General features: G+C 46.2%; 1 protein-coding gene across 1 annotated transcript; it reads right to left on the reverse strand.

The window, feature by feature from the left end:
- Nucleotides 1–426: 426 nt before the first annotated feature.
- LOC115459077 lies at nucleotides 427–23,713 on the reverse strand. The gene is made up of 7 exons (XM_030188941.1): nucleotides 23,631–23,713; nucleotides 17,877–18,173; nucleotides 16,372–16,692; nucleotides 11,932–12,061; nucleotides 8,375–8,415; nucleotides 1,698–1,771; nucleotides 427–846 (listed from the first exon to the last, which is right to left on the reverse strand). The coding sequence occupies exons 1-7, from the start codon at nucleotides 23,692–23,694 to the stop codon at nucleotides 736–738; spliced, it is 1,038 nt and encodes a 345-aa protein (XP_030044801.1). The 5' UTR covers nucleotides 23,695–23,713; the 3' UTR covers nucleotides 427–735.
- Between the last annotated feature and the right edge of the window lie 1,946 nt (nucleotides 23,714–25,659).

Below are 25,659 nucleotides of genomic sequence, written 5' to 3' on the forward strand. Positions count from 1 at the left end.
GGAGGGTTACCATATTTGCTGTGAGAAAAAAAAAAAAGTAGGACACACAATATAATTCAGCCATGCCCCCTGTCACACTCCTGCACCGCAGTTTCACCTTGACCCTTTCCCCAAGAAAATCAGATTCCCTCTCTCCCGCTGTGTATATCCCCTCCACCCACATGACTCCATTCACATCCCCCTCCCCTCCTGTACCTTATCGTAGTGCCCTGGTGGTCTGGCGGCCTCTTTGGGGCAGGAAAGAATTGCAGTTCAGGAAAAAAACATTTTTATTTATTTATTTTTTTTAAAAATGTAACCCGCCTAAGAACTAGGCGGCTTCCATAAAAGCATTCAAAACAATTTCAATTAGCAAAATTACAACAAAATAAAATATCGGAATCATAATTTCCATAAGACAAACAAAGTGCTGCTCTCATCCTTCCCAAAAGCTGTAGTACACATCCAAAAAAAAAAAAAAAAGCTTGAACAAAATACTGTGTTTTCACAGTATTGAACTTCTGGCAACTGGTAGTTAAGCGAAGTAGACTTGACATTGCATTCCACATCTAGAGATGCTCTAGAGAAAGCCAAGACCGTAGTAAAAATATAACATACTGAAGACACCAAATACATCTTCGATGCAGTAAATCGATCGGTGGTTCCTGTTACCATATTGGTGAGTGACAGTGGGGCTTGAAGGGCAGAGAGTTTCTGGTGGGCCCAGCTTTGCCCTTTTGTCAGGTCTGAAGTGCATCAGACGACAGTGGCATAAATGGTGGAGGGGCGGCCTAAGCTGGGGGACTTGAGGATTTGCCTGGCAGGGGGAAATTGTTCCAGCTCCACATAATGCACGCCACCACCTTCCTGTAGACGAGAGAGCAAATGGTATGAGATCATCTGTCTTGGAAACTAAAATCCCTCTTGCTGCTGGACATCACATTCCCATATGAACTGGTTAGCATAATCATTATTAGGCGTGACTAGGCTCTCGCCTAGGGCTGCAGCTTCTGGAGGAAGCAAAGAGCAGCTACAGCAACTCAAACACACCAACTATTCATATTTTTATCTGCAGGAAGGATGAGCAAACTTCAAACCGGGTAAATGACGTTGGAGATTTCTCTCATTTGTGTACCTGTGTGAGACACCCTCAGCAAAGTTTTTTTAATAGTAAAGGCTTGCCCTGGGGGGGGGGGGGTGAGTAATAAGGCTGAAGGTTGCCTAAGGCCAGGAGCGGACTGAAGGTGAAGGCCTTTCGCCTGGGTGCTGCCCAACACCCCCCTCCCTTCTGCCACAGCTGACATCCCCCATGGTCTTGGGGGGGGGAAGCATTTTCTTTCCTGCCTGCTGCGCTGCCGCTATTCCCCCGCCTGCCGTTTTTTCAAAATGGCGGCCGAGACTTCCGCAGGGTGTCTAGCCATTTTTGAAATACAGCAGTGCTGGGCAGGTGGGGAATAGCAGCACAACGGGCAGCAAAGAACATGTCCCCCCACCCCCCCCCAAAACAAAGGCCACTAGATCACTGCTACTACTACTTAACATTTCTAGAGCGCTACTAGGGTTACGCAGCGCTGTACAGTTCAACAAAGAAGGACAGTCCCTACTGCTCGGTTGCCCAAATGTTAAGTCCGCCCCTGCCTAAGGCAGTCAGTACCCTTGTACTGGCTTTGGCTGTCCCAAGGAGCACAGCTTTCAAGGCTCACAGATGTGGTGCTTACCTTTTCAGAAGGGGTCCTTCTTATTGGTGATGGATCTTGCTGGCTGGAGTCTCCTGCTGGCAGCTGAGTCTCATCTATAATGGGAATATAGAAATGTAACAAGCCCTGATTTTTATTTAAATGCCAACATTAGTCTTTGCTGGTAGAAAGAACACGACTCATCTACTTGTCTCCCCACTCTACCAGTTGCTTATACAGTATTCTGTTACTGGAAGAAGAGGGAACACTGAGCTGGAAGGCACTTGACCCAGTTTAATGGCGTTTAAAAATTTAGCGCAGAGTGACATGACCAGCCTAAGCTAAGACTGTGTTCTTATGAGCGCAGGAACCTCGAGTTAAATGGACTCTGGCAGTGTGATTTCCTAGTTGCACGGCCTTCAGGACAGGGGCTATCACAACCTATAGAAGCATCAGCGACATTTTTTATATAAAGTTTATTATCGAACAGCAGTCCAAACTGTTTACTAGCAGCAATACCCCCAAGCAGATGTAAATGACATTTCCTTAGCGTCCCTCCGGACCGGACCAGGATTGGACTGATGGGTTGTGCTCGCCTACCAGCAGGTGGAGACTGAGAAAAAACTCTGACTCTAGAGAGCCAATAGGAGCCCTGGCCATGTGACCTTAGCCCCAGTATTTTCTCAGTCTCCCAGCAGGTAGGAAGTGAGCCCATTAGTCTCTCTCCTTTTCTCTTTAGATATTACAGATATTTGTGATAATTCTTCTGTGCCTGGAATCTTATTTAGAGGCTTGACAGGGTTTCCTTTCTCTTCTTTCTTTGACAGCCTCGGGGGTGTTAAACTCGGGTGTCTCGAGTCCACCCCCCTTCCTCCCCATCTCCCTGGCTTAGCAGGGAAGGGCCGTCCCTTTCTCTGGAAAGGTGTACCGTCTTTGGGAGAGGCAGCCACTTTTAACAGGCAGCTGCTTTAAAAGAATTAAATCAAATAAAAGGAAATTCAAAGAAGCAGCCTTTCTTTCCCCAGACTTCTAACGAGCAGGCAGCTCCAGTGTTTTATTATGATTGAGGGGTTATAAAAAAAAAAAAAACAGAAGAAAATAATTCAGTGTCTGTGACTTTAAACAGCGATTTTTCTCGTCAGATTTAATTTCCTCCATTTTCTTGCTTTTTGGCAGCGGCAGTTTAAAGAAATGAAAAAAAAAAAAAAGAAAGATGCGAACTGCATAAGCGCGGCCACCTGTTTTTTCTGATATGGCTTAAAAGTTCAAACAGCTGCTGTCGGTCAGGCGCAGTTCACGCAGCCGGAACGTGTAAATTTTGCTCTCCCTTCAAGGTTTCTTCGGGTCCAGTGCTGCCTCCGGTTTTTTCGGGGCCTCTTTCGCCGGCTGTTGTTTCTTCGCCGTTCCACTGGGCTTCACTTGTTCGGAGGTGTTGGGCGCGCTGTCAACGATCACCACAGGGCCAGTGGCGCGAACGGCGGCCATTTTGTTTCTCCCTCCATCTTATCAGTCGGGGATCTCTCTGCTGAAGGTAAGGCTGCAGTTCATAGAGCAGTTCGGCTCCAAGATGTGTACACTTTTGTATGTGCTGAACGGCGTATTCTAAAATGCTCTTCACATCAGCAGGCAATATTTGATTGAAAGGGGGCTCCTTTCATATATGGATATATAACAAGCTTTTCTTCTTTTAAATTTCTATGTATCACGGGGCTGTTAACACTAGTTTTTTCTGGTGCTCAGTCATTTTTCATTGCCTGGTGGAAAATCTACATCTTATCATAATATCATAATTCATTTCAAGCATTTTCCTCAATAGCTGTAGTATTATACAGTGTTTTAAGAACTTTAGAAACTTTCACTATAGGCATAGAGTAAATTTCTGTCTTTCTCATTCCCTGGTGAATAGGACTACATTGTCTAAGAGTCGATTGATTGGTACTTTGCAATTCTGACCATAATATCTTAGTTCCTTTCAAGCATTTTACTCCATGCCTATGATGTTATATAGTGTTTTAAGAACTTAACAGACAATCACTCTCAATGGCTGTAGTGTTATACAGTGTTTTCTTTTTCCGACTTTAAGAAGCCTTCTCTAGAGGCATACAGTATATTGTTCAGATGCCATGGGGATATATCAGCTCTTTCATATTCTCTGAGGGACAGTCCTGTCTACCAAGCTCCCAGTCACTCAGCTGCCTTAGCAGGCATGCTTTATTCATGTCTTCCCTTCTTTTCCAACTGCCTTGAAGCCTCTCATATTTCATTTTAGCTTTCTTCTGGTTTTTACAGGACATATGGTCACTTAGAGAATAAAGTCATCCTTTCACTTAAAGATAGTGGACGGTCCTCAAACCATCTACTCGTGTTTGTCTCTACTCTATCAGTTCAGCATTGGCAGATTATAAACATCCTGGTTTGGTCCAGTATGCCTATACATACCATCTGCTATCTCTTCCTCTTCCTTAGAGACCTGTGGCACAACTTCACTTTTTTCGTTACAGGTAATTTCCAAGTTTGTCCTTTTTCATTTTCATTCTATGCGCCTTCACTCCAGAGTGTTCTTTCAATTGGAAGGGGATTCACTCACTTCCTGTGTATTTATACCATAGGTACATAAGTATGGTTATGCTGGGTAAGGCCTAAAGTCCATCAAGTCCAGCATTCATATCTAATGGGCATAGGTACATAAGTTTTGCCATTCTGGGGAAGCTCAAATGTCCACCTTTCTACAGCCAGAACAGCATTAAAGAAAAAAAAAAAAAAAAACCTCTCACGAGACTATCGAACAGAAATCTCTGCTCCAAAAGCAAGGCTTTGCAGTAATTCTGCAAACTAACGCATTGGGTGTGAGTCTGGTACTACTACTACTACTTAACATTTCTAGAGCGCTACTAGGGTTACGCAGCGCTGTACAAATTAACAAAGAAGGACGTTCCCTGCTCAAAGGAGCTTACAATCTACATCTCAGTGATGGAGGACGCATGACCATGGTACGTGGATTAGTGGTATGTGGATTAGGGAGATCCAAGAAATTACAGGCCGGTGAATCAGACGTTCATACTGGGACAATTTTTTTCTGTCCGGAGCATACTACCATAGCTGGTGGACTCCTATATTCAGAACTTTCTATATTCAGAACTTACCCAACTATGGAACGCCATAGAGATAGGGTTGGAGTTTGTAGCCCTATTTAACTGGTGTCCTTGGTCACCCTTCCTCTTCTCCTCAGGATCCAGAGAATGGCTAGTTTTTTGCTTATGCATTAACCGGTCATTTTCAGCAGTACTCTCTCTTCCGTTCTTTTATAGATCTAAGAGGATGTTCATTGCGCTCTTAGGGTCATTTCATTCTTACCTAGACGACTGCCTAATTGGAGAAAGTCTTATCAGCAGAGTTCTCAGGTCACGCACTGGGTGTTGCATTTCTTACAGTCTCTAGGTTGGGTGGTGATTGTAGCCAGGCCTCTCATTTGATCTCTCATTTGATCTCTCATCAGATATCTCTGATTTTCTCTTTGTTTAGTCAGGTTGGCGCACAGTCTTTTGTCTCCTCTGCAAACATCCCAGTTTATATTTTTCTTGGTGACCTTGGGCCTTCGGCCATTTCCTCGCTCTATTCTGCAGAATGCAATTTTACTTTCTAATGCCCAAGAAGGAATTTTCCTTCATCCTATTGCGAATCTCAGGGTCATCAATCGCGCTATTTAAGTGTCATCTAGTTATCTCAAGAACCTTAGTTCTGTCATTGGGATGCTTCGTGCAGTACACTTTTTGGCAGAAGCTTTTTTGTATATATTTTTTTTTTCTGGGGGACCTCAGCAATTCGTTTTACCTTCGGGTGAATTTTGTTTTCCCTACTGACAAACAAGGCGGAGAGAGCTATGTTGGTCCTTGCCATGGCAATGGGTTATGTCATCCGCCAAGGAGGAGTTAAGAGTATACTCTTGAGTTTGTACTCATTTTTTCTTAGTTGTGTCACCCTGCATTTAGGTGAATGGACTCTCATTTTTTCAGCCTTACTTCCTCACTGCGACACTTCAGGGCTATCTCTTTTTGCCTTCAGGCTCACGAACATTTCTTGCTTCTTCCGTTCAGCAACAGTCTTGACGGAGACAGGGACAGATGCCAACTTCCAGCAGGGGTTTTTCAACCTTCTTTATGCGTTTCTTCCATCATCTCACTAGGTGTTTACGCAGAACCAAGGCACCCTTCTACATCCGGACCCCCAGTCACTCAAACTTATGGCGTGGTTACTGGGTCTGCAACATCTTTGATATTTTCGCAGGAAGTACTTCAAGTTTTAATTGCTTCCAGACAGAAATCTACATTAAAGTCCTATGAATCAAAGTGGCGACGGTTCACTCTGTGGTACTCCTCTCGCCACTTCATTCCACAAACAGTATCCATTTTGCATGTTTTGGAATATCTTCTGCATCTTGCGAAATCTTGTCTGTCTTACTCATCCATTAGACTTCATTTGGCAGCTCTATCAGTGATGCATGATACTGTTGACAACCGCACGCTTATGCAGCATCCACTGTCAAAGCGGTTTCTTAAAGGAGTCCTGCACCTGTACCTCCCGCTTCGTCCACCAGCTAAGTGAACTAGGTGAACAGACTCTTAAAGTTCTGTTTTCTAGTAGCCATAACTTTTTCTATAAAGTTTTCCTCTTCAAGCAGTGTTTCCCAGTAGCCATTGCAGCAAGTAGATCTATGTGTGGAATACTTCTATGGTTGGTAACTTCTTTTCGGTCTGCTGTAGTTTAAAGTTTTCACCTTTCCCAATCGGTTTTTTCTTATTGGTTTTGTCCTTCTAGCCAGTAGGCGTAAAAGTTTTTCATTGTTTCTAACCCGCTATATCGCGAAGGATCAAGGAAATGAGAATGTCTATTTCTCTTCTCGCTGAGAGGGCAGTTCCACAGCGTATTACAACATATTCCACAACTTCAGAAGCGGGCTCTATTCTTACTACGGCGATTTTTGGTGCTCTCGGTGCACATTGATAAGTTGGCAACTTAGTCCTAGTTTCATTTTATTTTGCTCATTGGGACACACTACATGTTAGTTGTCGCCAGTTGGCCTATGCAGCATGAACATTTCTCTGCAGTTTTCATAAGGTCCCTCCCTTCAGATTACTGCTTTGATACTTCCCATCAGTCCAATCCTGGTCCGGTCCGGAGGGACGCTAAGGAAGGAGAAATTAGATCTTACCTGCTAATTTGCTTTCCTTTAGTCCCTCCGGACCGGACCAGGCCCCTCCCATGTTCTCTCTACTCTTTAGCTTCTTTTATTAAGTAGGAAGTGTATTCAGTAGGAAGTGTATTCATTCCTTTACGATTCGTGGAACAATACTATATATATACAGAACTTTACGTGGTCTATACCACTTCTCTGGTGGTTGCTGGTGAGCTCAGTTGCTGGAATATCTATAAAACCTTAAATATGATTTACCACTTTTCTGGTGAGAGTTGCTGGTAAGCTCAGTTGATGGAATATATATAAAATCTTAAGTGGGCCATACCACTTCTCTGGTGAGAGTTGCTGGTGAGCTATAAGACAAGTGAGCCATACCACTTCTCTGGTGAGAGTTGCGGGTGAGCTATATTATATGTGAGCCATACCACTTCTCTGGGGAGAGTTGCTGGTGAGCTATATTACATGTGAGCCATATCGCTTCTCTGGTGAGAGTTGCTGGTGAGCTATAGTACAAGTGAGCCATACCACTTCTCTAGTGAGAGTTGCTGGTGAGCTGTAATACATATCGGGCCATACCACTTCTCTGGTGAGAGTTGCTGGTGAGCTCTGATACTTGGCATTGCCGAGTGCTTTGTGGCTGCTAGGATTCCATACGGCACAGAAGGTCTTTCTTTCTTTCCTGCTTTGCTATTCAAATACTGAGGCTAAGGTCACATGGCCAGGGCTCCTATTGGCTCTCTAGAGTCAGAGTTTTTTCTCAGTCTCCACCTGCTGGTAGGCGAGCACAACCCATCAGTCCAATCCTGGTCCGGTCCGGAGGGACTAAAGGAAAGCAAATTAGCAGGTAAGATCTAATTTCTCCTTTGGGGCCCTTTTACTAAGCCCAACACGTGCCAAAATGGAGTTACTGCCCGGCTACTGCGTAGCTGTAGCGGTAATTTGATTTTTGGCGCCCGTCCGATACGCGTGTCCAAACAAATTTTATTTGGGGACGCGCGCATAGGTCATTACTGCTTGAGACTTTACCGCTGGGTCAGTGGCTGGTGGTAAGGTCTCAGACCCGAAATGGGCGCGCAGCAATTTCATTTTGCCACATGTCCATTTTCAACAAAAATGTAAAAAAAAAAATGTTTTTTACAAAACCTTTTACCCAAGTAGGGAAGGGCCTGTAACCATCCTAGTTCTGAGCGGGGGGGGGGGGGGACGGACATATACGCTGAGCTTTGGCCAGCTTTGTCACACTGCAGAATCCAGAGCCTGTAAAAAAAAAATTTTAAGGTTCGCAGAGCCTAAATGAGCAGGAAGGCTGCTATTACCATACTACAGATAAGCTTTAGGTAGAGATCATTTTTATGTAGTAATTTTCAAACCAGTAATGTTAGACTCTTGTTTTAGTGTCCCTGTCTCCTGGCCTCATTTCATTTTTGAGGTCTACTATAGTATTGGGGGGGGGGGGGGGGGGGTAGGGAGTGGAGATGACCAGGTACTTGAATTAATCTGTTATAATGGAATTCATTGTGATTACCTAATCTGACTTCTGCGATGTCAGCTTGGGTCTTCTCATACCTAAAAAGAAAAAAAAGAAGATTTAAAAACTAGTACAAGGTTTTTTCATTATACTTCCAAAGTTGACTAGGGGGAAGCTGTACCTATTAAGAAAAAGGTGGATTGTATTTACTTGAAAACTTTTCTTTTTAAGAAGCTTTATGATAGAAGGGGGGCAGACTCAATAAAAATGTCAGGAAGTATTTTTTCACGGAGAGAGGGGTGGATGCTTGGAATGGCCTCCCGCAGGAGGTGGTGGAGAGGAAAACAGTAACGGAATTCAAAAATGCGTGGGATAAACATAAAGGAATCCTGTTCAGAAGGAATGGATCCTCAGAAGCTTAGCGGAGATTGGGTGGCGGAGGCGGGGCAAGTACTGGGAAGAATTCTACGGTCTGTGCCCTGAAAATGGCAAGGATAAATCAAGGTCAGGTATACATATAAAGTATCACATATGAATTTATCTTGTTGGGCAGACTGGATGGACCGTACAGGTCTTTTTCTGCCGTCAACTACTATGTTACTATGTATAGGGGAAGGCGCACTGGTCTCACCTCAAGATGAAGCAGCCAAGGGCCTGTTTCTGGGGCAATAAGGTGACTCCAAGGATTATCAGTTAAGAATCGGTTTAATAAGTCAACATGGCAAGAGCTTCTCTAGTTAAGTTGCTGTGAGCAGGCCATCCCTGGATGTTCAGTGGCACCAAAGCCCGATGTTCAAGCAGCAGCGATCAGCGTTGTGCCCGAATTTAAATGCCAGGTCAGATCCAGGCTCTGGCATTGAATTTCCGGATACACGGAGCTGGCAAAATCATAGCCACTAAAGTGTGACATTAAGCACTTAAGGTCGATGAAGAACTGTATAAACATCAGATTGACTTTCACATGGTCCTATTTATGTAGTTAACTTATTAGTTGATTAAGGGCCGAATCTGCCTCCAAAATAGCCAGTTTCGGCTTGGGTGCTAATCAGGCCTTTTCAGCACCATTCAGTTAAGTGCCACGGAACAGGCCCAGTTAGAGCTGGACAGGTGATTGAAAGGGCCGGGAGCCTCTCCTGACCCTTTAAAATTTTGGAAGGTGAGGCCCACAGTGCTACTGAAAATCCAGTGTGACTGCTGCGGTACCAGAGTGGTGCAGGGCCAGGAGTTACGCAGGCACTGGTGATACTCCGTGCCTGTGCCTGCACAGCTAATATGGCAGAGGTGGCAAGCCATCCAGACCTTTTTTAAACCCTGCTAAGCTAACCACCTTTACCAAATTCTGTGGCAATGAATTCCCAAGTTTAATTACACGTGGCGTGAAGAAAAATGTCCTCCGATTCGTATTAATTTTACTACTTTGTAGCTTCATCACATGTCCCCTAGTCTTAGTATTTTTGGAAAGAGTAAACAAATGATTTACTCTTCGGGGAGTGGCCACCCCGTTTGTCACATTTACCCGTTTCATCACGTTCCAAACCTAGCAGCAGTGATTCCCATATGCTGCCCTGCTGCCGGCACCTGCCTCTTCCCTTTAAAACTACAGCTATAACAGCTTTTTCAGTTTTGTCAAACTCTTTCCCAAAGTCTTCAAATTTTCTCTCTAATGTTTTGTGGAACAATAAGACATTAATGATTAGCAGTAAGACCATAAATTGGCCTGTTTCGCAGAATTGTAATATCTGGGGTTTTTTTTAGTCAATTGATATTTGATGGTAGCCTTAAAATTTTTGCTCAATTACAAACAGAGTTTAATATTCCCAATTCTCATATGCTGAAATGGTACCAACTTCGTATGTCAAAGCTACAAATATAAACCCAGCTTAACAAAAGAGCAGTTTATCTTGTAATCACAATCGTTCCCAAGGCATAATATTGAAGGAGATTGAAAATAAGATCTGGTTTTTGCAGGACCGGACCCAGTGTGAGTGAGTGGAGGATGACGCCATGGTAAAGATGTAAAAGTTGAAGGAAGCTATCGGGATCCAAGGAAGGGGTCACTCCATTGTAGATAAGTTTTTACTGGTGCACCACTTTGGGGGGACCAGCTGTTTTTCAAAGATCCTCATTACATATATATTTTTTTCCATTTGGGGATTTTGAGTATACGATTGCACGTTTTTGATAGGGTACTTTTTCATACAATCACATTTAGTTGACTGAAAAAGAATGAAGAGGGATTTTTTTTTTTTAAAGAACCAATGATTTTTCTCTATAAGTAGAGTTTTTTTGTGTTGGTTCATGTTTTTACCCTCTTTATCAATAATAAAAAATGACCAATGATAATACCTTGCTCCACAGAGAGTTGAGATGCTCCAAAAATAAAAGGGGGGCAATTATTCAACACTGAATTATCTCAACGGGAAGCTGTTGAGGTCTTGTTTTTTAAAAAATGTTTATACATATTGGGAACGATTGTGATTGTAAGATAAACTGCTCTTTTGTTAAGCTGGGTTTATATTTGTAGCTTTGACTGTTTACCTTTGTTTTAGTTGATTTTTAGGTAGCAACTATGTAGTGTAATTAAATAAAAAAAAATGGAATCTCAGTTATATTAATCATGTCTTGGATTTTAACAGCTTTGTTGAAGATCATTGTAGGTTAAATCATAGGGCCTTATTGTTTTATAGACCAATGCAACCCTACACTACCTCATCTTGTAGGTCTACTCAACAAGTATGGGAATTAGAGCTCAATGACTCATTATCAGATACTCATTGGTCTCGAGTTTGGTTGAATGGCCCAAGAGTGTCTTTATCAGCTGCTTTAACGCAATCTCTTTTCTTTATACGGGCTCTTTGGATTCCAAGAAAGAGTAAATTCTCTGGTTCCTCTACTGGTCATTTAAAAAATATATAGGAATTGGTATACATCTTTTACGAGAATGCCCTAATCTAGTTTTGTTTAGGTCAGATGTCTGGGATAAATTGAAAATATATAATCTGGAAGTCCATTTGTATTCCAGTTTTTCTTTCAGATGATAAATTATTGTTTGATTTTCTAATATCTGTTCCATTAAAATTCATGGTCTCCCATTGGAAGGACAACTCTCAAGTGAATGTCTATCTTTGGTGGAACTAGATTTTACTATCTAAAAATATGAACAATCCATTACTTATTCCTCATTGGGTCCTTCATCTGGTCTTAAGAAATGGAAAACTCTAGATCTTTTTCTTTCTCTTATTACTTAGCCATGTTTAAACTCAGCTTTGGTTATTGTACAGTGTACTTGCATACTTGTTTTTCTGTCTTGATCATGTTTGTTGTATATTTGTAAAACTCAATAGAAATAATTAAAAAAAGAAGAAACTATGGTGGGACCAGATGAGAATCCTTTGCAGGTATCTGAAGGTCCAAGACCTTGGGGTTATGCACAGTAAAACCTGCAGCAGGCTAAACTTCTCTTTAACTGGAGTCTTAAGTCATTCCCTGCTCACCCCACTACTACTAAATACAGCCGTGGTGGTAGGGCTACATGGCTTGGTGACCAGAGCTGAACCGACTTTTCCTGCCTTGGCTGAGTTCAAAGCAGCACCCTTAGTGCCGACTGCCCTTACCTGTCCTGTGCTCCTTTACAGAAGAAACAGAGGCAAAGGATGACCAAGGAGAAGAGTGCCAGGGCACCGAGAGCCATAAGGATGAGCTGGAATAGGTTGATGGGTGCAGGCTTGGGTCCAGCTTCTGGATCTACAGCAAGGCAAGAAGGAGATTCAGATGAATTGAGAGAAACAGGACCACACTGTGGCAGAGCAGAGCTGGAAGGTAGATAAGTGGGCTTACAACTCAAATGCGGGGGGCTCCAGGTTAGCAGAGGCCGATCTGGGTCTGATTTGACCTGTTATATATGCACGACAGAACTTTCCAACCCAGTCTTCTGGACACACCTAGCCAATCAGGTTTTCAGGATATCCATAATGAATATGCATGAGGTAGCTTTGCATAGAATGAAGGTAGGGCATGCAAATTTCTCCTGCATATTCATTGTGGGTATCCTGACAACTTGACTGGCTACATCAATGGTTCCCAAACTTGGTTCTGGAGGCACCTCAGCCAGTCAGGTTTTCAGGACACCAACAATATTCAGGAGTAAGATTTGCATTCATTGCCTGTAGTGCACGCAAAGCTATCTCATGAATATTCATTGTGCATATCCTGAAAACCTGACTGGCTGGGGTGCCTCCAGGACCAGGTTTGGGAACCACTGGGCTAGATGTTTTTAGAGGAGTGGGTTGGGAACCCCTGCCCTCGGGCAAGATTCTCAACCCAGGCCAGATCTAACCAGTTACTACTACTACTAATAACATTTGTATAGCGCTACCAGGCGTATGCAGCGCTTTACATGAGACACAGAGACAGTCCCTGTTCAAAGAGCTTACAATCTAGGTAAAGACATTTACGGGCAAGGGAATTACTGGTAAAGAGGAACAGGAGAGAAGGAGGGCAAATGAGTAGGGTTAGGAGCCAAAGGCAGTAGTGACAAGGTGGGTTTTCAGCATAGATTTAAAAACAGGTAGAGATGGAGCTAGACGTATGGGCTCAGGAAGTCGGTTCCAGGCATAAGGTGCCGCAAGACAAAAGGAACGAAGTCTGGAGTTGGCGGTGGAGGAGAAGGGGGGACGATAAGAGAGATTTGTTCAGAGAGCGGAGTTCACGGGGAGGAATGTAGGGAGAGATGAGGTAGTGAGGGGTCATAGAGTGGATGCATTTAAAGGTCAGCAAGAGGAGTTTGAACTGAATACGGAAGCAGAGAGGGAGCCAGTGAAGTGACTTGAGGAGTGGGCATAACGATTCTGGCGGAAAATAAGTCGTGCTGCAGAATGCTGGACAGACTGGAGCAGGGGCGTAGCCACGGGTGGGCCTGGGTCCACCCATTTTCATCTCAGGCCCACCCAGTAGAAAATAAAACGAGCCAGTCCCTCCTACCATTGAAGCTTCAGCAGCGACGTTATGCTGCCAGCTGCACACGTCACGCCAGCACAGCAGCCAACGAATCGGCAGCATCCGAAGATCCAGCTGGGGAGATATCAGCCATTTCTCACTGCAGTGCGGGACCAGCCACATGCCCACTAACAGCTCTGCGCAGCGTTCCGCCTCCGAGTCCCGCCCCTTACGACAAAAACGTCCTGTTTCCGACACAGAAACAGGAAGTTTGTATCCTAAGGGGCGGGACTCGGAGGCGGAACGCTGTGCAGAGCTGTTAGCGGGCATGTGGCTGGTCCCGCGCTGCAGTCTGAGGAATGGATGACATCTGCCCACGAATCTTCGGTGATCCGGAGGCAAGCACCAATGAAGGTCGGGTCCAGCAGGATTGCAGGGGAAAAGAGCTGCTGTAGTGAGTAAACAGGTCAGGAAGATCATAAGATTAAGAAGAGGGCTGAAGGGAGAGAGGGGAAAAGGGGGATGGCTAGATCATGTAAGGGCACCAGAGTTGGGGAATAAAGACATCAGAGGGTGGAGAGAAATAAAGAGGAGATTCTAGATTGGGGGGGGGGGGGGGGAAAGAAAAAGCTTATAGAGAAGGAATGTTAGACTTTAAGAAAAGAATGAGAGAGGATTCTAATCTACACACAGGGAGAGACTGGACAGAGAGGGCATGCTCGTATTGGGGGGGGTGGTAGAATTCTGGTCACAGGGAGGAGTAGGTCACAGAGAGGGTGTGCTGGGCATGAGGGAAGAAGTGGGGGAAATCCTGGCCACACTGGATCACAGGAGAGGGGGGCAAGACGAAAGAGAGAAGTGACAGGAAGATGCTGGGAGGGGGTGAAGGGTGGGGTGAAGAGAGGAATCAGATGCTGGGCTAGAAGGGTGGAGGGAGAGAGACACTGGGAAAGGTGGAACCATGTGGGAGAGGCCAAGGGGGTGGCAAGGAAATAAACGCAAGGAAGATGGTGATTACAGGGGAAAGAAATATGGTAATGGGGAATAGATTGAAGATGGAAGTAGAGAGTTGCACGGGGACAGAAATCCTACCCATCCCCGCCCGTCCCTGCTGGAATCTTACCCGTCCCCACCCATCCCCGCTGGAATCTTACCCATCCCCGCAAAAATTTAAACCATCCCAACCCGTCCCCGCAAGAATTTAACCCATCCCCGTAAGAATTTAATAGTACATAAAAGAAAGTTCCAGTCAGCTCCCTTTCTGGATTTGAGCCACAGCACTGTAGGCAAGGAAGGAATGGAAGTTGGAACTTGGAACACTCTGGTGCGCACATGTAAGATTTGTCTCTGATTCACTGGCAGTGTGTGCTGAGAGGCCGCCACATGCACGCGCCAGTAGGTCAGGTGACATCTGATTCTCGTGCCTGTGTCAGAGCTGAGGTCTGTGCACCAGCCTGGGAGCAAAGAGGATTAATAGTAACATAGTAAGTGACAGCAAATAGACCTGAATGGTCCATCCACTCTGCCCAATAGTCACACTCATGATCAATTCATCATTAAATCAACGAGTGTGATATTATATACTTGATTATGGTCTTTCTTTCGTGTTTCTGGAACAAAGACCACAGGAGTCTATCTGGCCCCATCCTTATGTTCCAACTGCTGGAGTTGCCATCGAAGCCCACTCCAGCCTATTCATGTCTGTCCAGCACTGTCCTCATGTTCCAGCCACTGAAGTTGCTGTCTAAGCCCTTTCCAGCCCATCCTACACCAGATTGCTATGTATGAGACACAGAACATACAAGTCTGCCAGGTATCAGCTCTAGTTCATCACAGCCAGAGTCGCCATCTAAGCGTCACTTGACACATCCACACACATGCAGCCATTTAAGGTTAGCTTTTATATAACTTCCATTTTCTAATTAGAGATCCTCTGTGTTCATCCCACGCCTTTTTGAATTCCGTCATCATTTGTGACTCTACCACCTCCTTAATGGAAGACTTTCCACATTTATGCTGTTAAAGCAAGGAAGAAGAGGAGGAGGAGACAGCACTCAAATAGATTGGTATTCGGTAGATGAGAGGCTGGTGCAGGTGCAGCTTACACTTCCACGGGAAGCCCACAGAACTGGTTCCATCCCCGCGGGAACCCCGCAGGAACTGCCTCCGTCCCCGCGGGAACCCCGCAGAACTGCTTCCATCCCCGCGGGAACCCTGCAGGAACTGCCTCGGGACGGAAGCCGTGCAGCTCTCTAGATGGAAGGGAATGGATGGCTGGGGAATAGGAGAACTAGTGTGTGGAAAGGACATGGAAATCTGACAGGTATCTGAAAAGTAAAACAAAGGAAAAGGGGTTAGGATAAAATTTGGGTGGACAGAGAAAAGAGAAAAAAAGGAAGGAAAGAGCTAAAATGGAAAGGTCAATATGTCAGAGGCAAGTGAAGTGAGGGAATGGAACGAGAGGAGAAAAAGACAAATGGACAGCAGCTGCTTGAAGGAGAAATAGCAGAAAGATTGGAAAGTTCAAAAGAGAAACTGGATCAACATGATGGAAAAAGAAAATGACCAGACAACAAAGGTAGAAAAGGCATTTTATTTTGAATCTTAACTGAAATATGATAGCTTGAGAAATGTGCATAGCGGATGTCACTTTTCTCATGAGCTAAAGTGTTTCTGTTTCTATTTTGAGTTGGGAGGTGCTGGGGGAGAGGTGGAGAATAGGGGGAGGAAGGGGGCGGGCAGAAAGAAAATTTTGTGCCCACCCACTTTGGGCTCAGGCCCACCCAAAACTGGCTGTCTGGCTACGCCACTGGACTGGAGAGGAGAGAGATGGCTGAGCGGAAGACCAGTGAGAAGTAAATTGCAATAGTCTAAGCGAGAAGTAACAAGGCTGTAGATAAGGGCTAGCAGACTAGCCACAATAAAAATGCACGAGACAAATTTGCATGCAAATCTACCTAATCCATATTCATTATGGATATCCTGAAAACCTGACTGGCTAGGTGTGTCCCAGGGACTGGACCGAGAGCCACTGCTTTGGATAACAAGCTCGAAGGTCAAAGGTCTGCCCTCATCATGGCGAAGAGATGGAGGGTACTGAGAGTACATTGTGTCCTCACCATTCTCTTCCCCATACTTCATGTCCTCTTCCGGCTTATAGTCAGGCGACTCCAGCTCCAGGCAGTGCTCGGCGTACCAAGCCGGGTTTGCTGTGGACTTGCACTGCCAGGCTCCCAGAAGGCTCTTGTTTCTGAGGGGGACACTCAGAATGGCCCCCGTCCTCATCCGCTGGTTCCCCAGCAGCTGCTCTAGGGGAATGTCGTTCACAGTCCAGATGAAAGAGCTCTCTTCTGACGTGATTGGGTTGCAGAGTTTACAGTACAGAGTTGCCTCCAAGGGTCCTTTCTTGATGATGGTGAGGTTGATATTATTGAAACAGCCTGAGCAAAGGAGGAGGAAACACAGTTCATGATCGTACAGGGGGGGGGGGGGGGGAACTCAGTTCCTGCAATCCCAGTAGGAGGTGCTTTACGAAATGGTGCTGTTAACACTGGCTGTGGTGGTTAAGCTCACAGCTTTTGCAGTCCCAGATTCTCTTAGCAGGAGCTTTAACTGGGGGGGGGGGGGGGGGGCGGGTGTAGGGGAGCTCACAGTTTTTGCAATTTCATCTTCTCCCAACAACAGGTGCTGTGGGGTGGGGGGAGAACTCAAAGCTCCTTCAGTCCCAGCCTTTCCTAGGAGGAGATGCACAGTATCTGGCTGTAAAGGGGGGGGGGGGGGGGGGGGGGGGAGAATTCGCAGCACTTTCAGTCCCAGTCTCTCCCAGGAGGAGGTGCTGCAGAGAATGGTACAGGAGTGCTTGCTACAGGGTCGCTCCAATCTCTCACGGACCCTGCCACTCACAGTAGAGGCAGTGTGGGGGAATGGTGCAGACAGTGGTATAGCTACAGTTGGGCCTGGGTGGGCTATGGCCCACCAATTTGTACTCAGGCCCACCCAAAATTGTGGCTCACTTGGTGTGACTGGTAGGAATCCTCAAACCCCACCAGCTAAAGATTTCCTCCTCATCATGCAGCCAATGCCCTTCCAAACGGCAGCTGACACCACACATGGGCCCCTCTGCACATGCTCAGTTTTCACCAGGTGGAAGCACTGAGCATGTATGGACTACTGGCAGGAGGAGGAAATCTTCAGCTGGTGCAGTTTGGGGATCCCCACCAGCTCAGTGGAGGAGTAGCCTAGTGGTTAGTGCAGTGGACTTTGATCCTGGGGAACTGAGTTCAATTCCCACTGCAGCTCCTTGTGACTCTGGGCAAGTCACTTAACCCTCCAGTGCCCCTGGTACCAAATATGTACCTGAATATATGTAAACCGCTTTGAACGTAGTTGCAAAAACCTCAGAAAGGCGGTATATCAAGTCCCATCCCCCCCCCCTCAGGTATTCAATAGTTTGTGTTTGAGGGTAGGGGGGGCCCAGCAGGGGTTGAAGTTTGTGCCCATCCATTTCGGGCTCACGCCCACCCAAAATTGGCTGTCTGGCTATGCCCTTGGGTGCAGAAGCACAGGGTGTAGGGGGAGTTTTAGTGTTGGGTGTAGGAACAAAAAATGGTGAGAAGTCACTCACCTTCCTGGACTTGCAGATCAGTGATCCATTTCTTCCCGTTCTCTGCCACACAGGTGTATATCCCCGAGTCCCCAATCAGAGTTCCCCGAAGCTCAAGGTTCTTGCTACTAATGCTATGACGAAGACGGTTCCTGAAATGCAGAGGAGGGATGAACCCTTTGGGACCCATCACCGTGATGACCCTGGCACTGTCACTGGCACAGAGGGGGAATTTCGGCTTCCACTCCCATTGGAGAATCCGGGTGTTGACTGAACAGCGAATGGAGACAGTATTCCCCAAAGCAGCCTGCCTACGATCTACAAGTGAAGAAACGCAAATTAGTCGGTGATTGCTGGTCACATATTTGATGTCCTAGCCATCAATTTAATTCTCAAAGTGGTTTAGAAAATAGGAAGAGAAAAAGGGATCATGGAATCCGAGACTCAAGAGGTCACCTAGGTTACTAGATCCCCCCCCCCCCCCCCACCAAAAAAAAAGTATTACAGAGAATATCACAGTGGCGTACCCAAGGGTGGGCCAGGGCCCACCCAGTAGCAGCACACCTATGATGAGGCTGGCAGGGATTCCCAAGCCCCACCTGCTAAAAACTCCCAATAACTGTCCCTCCTGCATACCTTGTAAATAGCAGATCTTCGCCTGCAGCAAACAGCGACTGATACATACTGCTAGCACCGGCCCCACCGCCTTCCCTCTGATGCATTCCCATCTATGCGGAAACAGGAAGTTGCATCACAGGGAAGACTATGGGTCCTACATGAGCAGTGTGTATGCTGTTCGCTGCTGGTGAAAATCTGCTATTTAAAAGTTATGCTGGGGAAGGGGGGATGTTTGAGAGACCATATGGCATGCAGGCGAGAGAAGGAGAGACCAAATCACTTGTGGGACAGGGTGGAATTCTGCCCAGCCATCCTGGGCCCAGGCCCACCCATAATTAGGTGTCTGGCTACACCCCTGGAATATCGACTGGAACTAAAACCATAAGGAAGAGATCCCTGCCCACCAAAGGACTTGCATTGGCATATTAAATTCCATGATCTTGTGAGTTTGGAAGCCCGAGATACCAAGCCCACTGCGAAGCGTCAAAAGGGTTTTTGGCTAGCGTGGGAAGCTTTTATACTGATGTTGCTACCTCCCAGGGGGTGTAGCATGATTCTTAATAATTTAGGAACGCGCAAAGCCTAATTAGACATGTACCAACTGTCCAGCTACATTAATCCAGGTGTGTATTGGGAGGGTTTAATGACATAAGAATGGAAGGTCATAAGAATCCAGACCCTCCATTACTATTTTTGGCTTTGAGTAGGGTAGCAGAAGGGTAAGGTTTTGATAATTGTACACATGGGAGCTATGGTTCAATAGTGGAGTGGAGGAGTAGCCTAGTGGTTAGTGCAGTAGACTTTGATCCTGGGGAACCTCAGTTTGATTCCCACTGCAGCTCCTTGTGACTCTGGGCAAGTCACTTAACCCTCCATTGCCCCTGGTACAAAATAAGTACCTGAATATATGTAAACCGCTTTGAATGTAGTTGCAAAAACCTCAGAAAGACAGTATATCAAGTCCCATTTCCTTTTCCCTAGTTGTACCCTTTCGTGAAGATCAATAGACGTGCTTCGTTATTAGTTGGGTAGATTCACAGTAAATGGTGCTCAATATTTGGCATTCTGTAATGGACGTTCTGCGTCAGATGCCCTTAATAGAAGAGTGCCGGAATCCACACTCAACTTTGGGAGCAAGGAGTTATACCAACTGAAACCAGAATAAAATCCAGTGCCTAATTTGGGTGTGGAACCACATTACTCTAGAACACGACGTATTTTAAGGGAATACCCCTGAACTGCCCATGCCCCTCCAATGGCCACGCCCCCTTTGTAGATTTGCATGTAAGCACTTAGGCGGTATTCTATAAATGGACATTTAAGTGTGTTTTCAATAAAGAAAAAACGCATTGTCTCATCCCAACACAGTGCGGACATCCGCACAAGTATCAACACCCCAGATCACACCCTTCCTATCTCAGACAGCTTGAAAATCCTCGGCGTTACAATGGACCGTAACTTAACACTAGAGACCCAAGTGGCATCCACAACAAAGAAAATGTTCCACTCAAGGTGGAAACTCAAACGTGTGAAGCAATTCTTCCCGCGCAGGGGCGTAGCTGGTGGGGCCATGGGCCCCCACAGATTTAGCCTGACCCCCTCTACCTTCAACCCCCCAACCGCTGCCCCCCTACTGCCGCCGCCACATACCTTTGCTGGTGGGGTCCCCAACCCCCGCCAGCTGAAGTCATCTTCAGTGCCGGCCAGCACGTTTGCTGACCTGCTTCTGTGAATCCTGACTCCTGATGTCCAGGTGGTGGGGGAGTGGTGGCGGCGGGAGGTGGGGTGGAAAGTGGTGGAGGAGGGTCAGAGGCGGGAGGGGGGTCGAAAGTGGGCTAAACTGTGCCCCCCACCTTGGGATCTGGACCCCTCTCCTGCCGAGGTCTGGCTACGCCCCTGTTCCCCGAGGGAAACATTTTGTAACCTGATACAATCAATGGTACTAAGCCACTTAGATTACTTCAATGGAATTTATGCGGGATGTAAAGAACAAACCTTAAAGAAACTTCAGACCACTCAAAACACGACAGCTAGGCTTATATTTGGTAAAATTTGATTTGAAAGCGCAAAACTCCTCCGCGAAAAACTACACTGGCTCCCAATCAAAGAACACATCGCCTTCAAAATCTGCACCCTAGTTCACAAAATCATCTAGGGAGAAGCCCCGAGATACATGACAAACTTGATGGACTTACCAATTAGAAATACATCCGAATCAACATGATCTTATCTAAATCTGCACTACCCAAGCTGCAAAGGACTTAAATACAAAACAACTTACGCATCTAGTTTTTCCTACATAAGCACACAACTGTGGAACACATTACCAAAAGCCTTGAAAACGACGTACGACCACCTAAACTTCCGGAAATCACTAAAAAAACAACCTGTTTAAAAAGGCATACCCTACCGATACAACTTAAATGCCTAATCTGTGCAACACAACCAAACTAAAGCACGTAATGGACATAACACAACTCTTCTGTTGTATGATTCCCTAGTGTGGCTGTGCCACATGAACTTGATCTTACCACAACTTCACCCTGTATTTGTTCACACCGGAGCCTGCAAAGGCCTCTCCGGTACTATGTAAACCACATTGAGCCTACAAATAGGTGGGAAAATGTGGGTTACAAATGTAACAAATATATAAATCTGCCATTTTTACTCCATTTCGGTGCCTTGCATCCATCAAGAACACCTTTCTGCACTGAAAATTAATCACAGAAGTAGCGCTTAATGTTCAGCCATGCGATTCCCGCGGGAGTGTAGTCAAAACCCCTGGTGACTCCAGCATGAGGCTTGGCATGCACTGAGAGGGGTAATTGGTTGAATAGTAAATACCATTCAAAAAAAAAATGGGAGGCTGTTGGGGTTGGGGGAAAACAGAGGGCTGCGGTCAAGTAGTTTGTCTCCTGCGGGTGGGGATGAAATAACAACAACCATTTCTAAAGCGCTACTAGGGTTACGCAGCGCTGTACAATTCAAACATAGAAGGACAGTCTTAGTGGGTATGGGTTACATTCCACTGGGGCAGGGCCACTAAGAGACAGCTGTGCCTGGGGCAGGACCACCCCCCTCTCCACCGCCGCAACTCCACATACCTTTGCTGGTGGGGATCCCGAGGCTATGCCAGCAGAAGTAGTCTTCCTCCAGCGCTGCTCTTCACTCTGCCTACCCTGCGGCTGTTTTTTCTCTCACATTGCACATGCTCGATTTCAAAACCAAGAATGCGCAGCCTGAGGGGAAAAGCAGCCGCATGGCAGGCAATGCGACAGAGTGAAGAGCAGCACTGGAGGAAGACCTCATCTGCTGGGGGGGGGGGGGGGGGGGATCCCCACCAGCCAAACCAGAGGCCCTAGCCCTGCTGTGTCTGCTCCTCCCCAGCCTCCAAGGGGGGGCCCGGCCCCAGAGTTTTCTCTCTCCTACTTCTGTCGGGATGCAATCACCCGGGTCCCATCAGGAGAGAGAGAGAGAGACCCCGGTGCCGGGCCCGGGGAATTTTGCCCCCCCTCCCTCGGTGGCCCTGCACTGGGGATGGGTTACATTTCTGTGCCTGTGTAACTCTCTATTACAGATATGTGCTGTGTAAACTATTCATGTAAATGCTAGTATTCTAAACATTTAACCACACAATGTAATCATTTCTATAGCGCTACTAGACGTATGCAGCATTATACACATTACAAGCAATAAATTTCTCTGTCCCTAGAGGGCTCAGTCTAAGTTTTTGTACCTTGGGGCAGTGGCGTACCAAGGGCAGAGCGGTGGGTGCAGTCCGCTTTAGGTGCACGCTGCAGGAGGGTGCAGGGAGCAGCCGTGTGGCTGCCGGCTCCGCTGGTTTCCTGCTCCTTCTGCTATTACTTCCTGTTCTAGGGAAGAGGGAGCAGGGAACCAGCAGAGCCGACAGCCGCGTGGCTGCTCCCAGCAGGTAGGAAGAATGTCTGGGGGGGGGGGGGGTATCGTGTTGCATCTGGTGTGTGTGTGGGGGGGTGCGCAGCGCCGATCCACCCTGAGTGGCAGCCGACCAAGGAACACCACTGCCTGGAGCAATGGAGGGTTAAGTGACTTGCCCAAGATCACAAGGGGCTGCAGTGGAAATTGAACCCAGGTTACCAGGATCAAAGCCTCCTTCACTAACATAAGTGTTGCCATACTGGGACAGACCGAAGGTCCATCAAGCCCAGCATCCTGTTTCCAAGAGTGGCCAATCCAGGTCACAAGTACCTGGCAAGATCCTAAAACAGTACATTTTATGCTGCTTATCCTAGAAATAACATAGTAACATAGTAGATGACGGCAGAAAAAGACCTGCATGGTCCATCCAGTCTGCCCAACAAGATAAACTCATATGTGCTACTTTTTGTGTATACCTTACCTTGATTTGTATCTGTCATTTTCAGGGCACAGACCGTATAAGTCTGCCTAGCACTATCCCTGCCTCCCAACCACCGGCTCTGGGACAGAGTGGATTTTCCCCAAGTCCATTTTAATAATGTTCTATGGATTTTTCCTTTAGGAAGCCATCCAAAACTTTGTAAAACCCTGCTAAGCTAACTGCTTTTACTACATTCTCTGACAACGAATTCCAGTTTAATTACACATTGAGTGAAGAAATATTTTCTCCGATTCATTTTAAATTTACTACTTTCTAGCTTCATTGTGTGCCCCCTAGACCTAGTAAACAAGTGTTGGAAGGTAATGTGGTCATAAACGTGAATGGAGAGGTGGAGGTCTCTTTCAAGATGCCTATACTTAGGTTCCATGTGATGAAGCAACTCGTGCCTGATAGTTTCCCCTCACCATACTGTTTTTCCCCCCTCTTTTCCCTCTTTCCTGTCAATATCGTAGTACGACTCCAGTTCCATTTTTGTTTCCGTGTTGTAATGTATTTCCTCTCCTCTCTTTTCTTTTTAGATTCCACGCCACCCAGATGGCTTGTTCTCTTGGGCGGTATAGAAAGTCCTTAATAACCTTGGAACTTGAAGTCTCCAGGTTCCCAGTCCATGACCAGCTACGAAGCCCTGACTTAGGTAGTGCTGAATTTTTGTTAACCCAGCAATATCCCATTGCTGCATCTAACTCCTTCAAATACCACCCCCCCAGTCAAGCAAGCAAAGGTAAAAAAGGCAGAGACACGGTCAGTTTGCACCTTACCGTTGGGCATCGCAAGGTCCAGAGCTGCAGCAGTGAAGAGAAGGGTGAATAGGGTAGGAAGCATGGTGTAGCCACTGCTCTGGGGCAGTAAATTCAGCAGGGATCCTTCGCTGTGCTGAGTCAAGGGGGAGGATGTGAGGCACAGGCTTCAAATGCAGATAACACCCCAGAGCAGAAATAAACCTTGTAGGAAGCTGGTGCGTTAATTCTCATCCAACTCCCATCAAGGAGATGGCACATCATAACAAAGCCTCACGCCTGGGCCAGTTCTCATCAGGGATCAAGCACACACAGCACTTCTCGCTTCACACCCTCTCCCTCTAGCTCTCATCAGGGACCTATCACACACAGTCCTTCTCTTTGCTCTGTCCTGACCCAGCTCTTAGAAAACCATCAGGCACAGCCTCTTTTCCTCAGTCAACCTGCCTCAACCTATCCCACCCCTCTCCCCCCACATCTGTCTATGTGCAGGATGCCGTTATGCCTCGGTGAACAATATATGAACAAAAGCCACATTAACTAAAAGGAACTTTATTTAGAAAATAGAAATTTTCAATAACCGGGGAGGGAGGGTCAACTTTGCTTCATTCCATCACTGGTTTCAGTATAGCAACGGGATCTAGAGCGCCCGGCTGAGGAGTTGTGGAGGTCATGTCTTCATCATCTTTCCTTCTCTTAGCAAAGGGTCTCACTCCTGCTGTGGCAGGGAACTCGTATTCCATGGTCTCATCCAGGTTGTCCTCCCCCAGCCGATAATGTTTCTCCTTCTTGGTGGAGACCTGAAGAAGCACAAGACAGTTAACCCTTAGCCTCAGAGTCCGCCCTAGTATTTGCAGCACCTGCGCTCACTGGATTCACCCCTGGTACATTTCAGTCCTAGATACGGAAAACAAACGAAGCAGATCGCAAAAATAAAACAGTAATGTATTATTAAAACACATAAATTACTGTTTTATTTTTGCGATCTGCTTCGTTTGTTTTCCATCTTGGAGCTTGCAGACCGTTTGCCCTTGTGTTTTCTTGAGTCCTAGATATGGGCCATGGGCAACAGACACCTGTATAAGATGCTGAGGAAAAAGCCTGCTGCTCCCTCTTGCTTTCAGGCTGTGAGCCAGTGCATCTTCAGGTCATAGCTCCAGCTCTGCCTTTGCTCTCTGGGTTTTACTTTAGGGACCCTTAGCTCTAATATGGGCTCAGCATGCAAAAATAGGCTGACCACAGGACACGCTAAAGCATTCTGCCATGATTTCCCTGTTCTTTGCGTTCTTGCAGAAGGGGTGGTGGTGGTGGTTTTGATTGGTGGGAAATGAAGAGAGGAAAAGGTCTCTATTCCACCCTATTTATCTCCTTGTACATGTCCCCCCCATTCATCCACCTCCTTTTTGGACCCCCCCCCCCCCCCCCCCCACACACACACATACATCCACGAACTTCTGATAGCTATGCAACCTGTCCAAACTCAATTGCACTTGCGGCATCAATGAAACACTTGAAAACCCTGTTTCTATTTGCATGAGTCTACTATGGCTGCTGATTACATCTCATAATCTGTCCAAGGAGCTGACTTTTGTTACCTCATCATCAGAGACCTCTGACCCCATGCCTGCGTCATCCCTACCAGTCACATCTGTATGTCTGGAAATCTGCAAAGAAGAAAGACACAATGAATTTATCATTAGAATCTCAATTACTGCAGAAAGAAAATAGCATCCAAAGCTCAGGGTGTGTTCAGTTAGCTGCCACTAACCAAAGACCTTACAAGTTTAAAATCTGATGAAATCAGGATATGGAAGAAAACACAGCCATGGAAAAACAAACATAAAAAATGATAACAGAGAAAGACCATATGACTTATTGCATCTGCTCATCCACACCAACTGCTCAGATCTATAATCTCTTCTTCTCCCATGCTTTCTTGAATGTAGATACTATTCTCATTTCCACCTCCACTAGGAAGCTGTTCAAATACATCCACCACCCTTTCTGTAAAAGAAATATTTCCTTAAATTATTCCCGAGTCTATCTCCTT

This window comes from Microcaecilia unicolor, unplaced genomic scaffold, assembly GCF_901765095.1.
Source record: "Microcaecilia unicolor unplaced genomic scaffold, aMicUni1.1, whole genome shotgun sequence".
NCBI classification, from domain to species: Eukaryota; Metazoa; Chordata; class Amphibia; order Gymnophiona; family Siphonopidae; genus Microcaecilia; species Microcaecilia unicolor.

What these genes read in the sequence shown, in the direction of transcription:
- LOC115459077 (XM_030188941.1), bottom strand. Translation starts at nt 23,694, where the DNA reads ATGCTTCCTACCCTATTCACCCTTCTCTTCACTGCTGCAGCTCTGGAC. An exon ending in TGATCTGCAAGTCCAGGAAG is followed by an intron (nt 16,693 to 17,876) that starts GTGAGTGACTTC and finishes TCCTTTGCTCAG; the next exon opens with GCTGTTTCAATAATATCAAC. An exon ending in TGTAAAGGAGCACAGGACAG is followed by an intron (nt 8,416 to 11,931) that starts GTAAGGGCAGTC and finishes TTTTCTTTTTAG; the next exon opens with GTATGAGAAGACCCAAGCTG.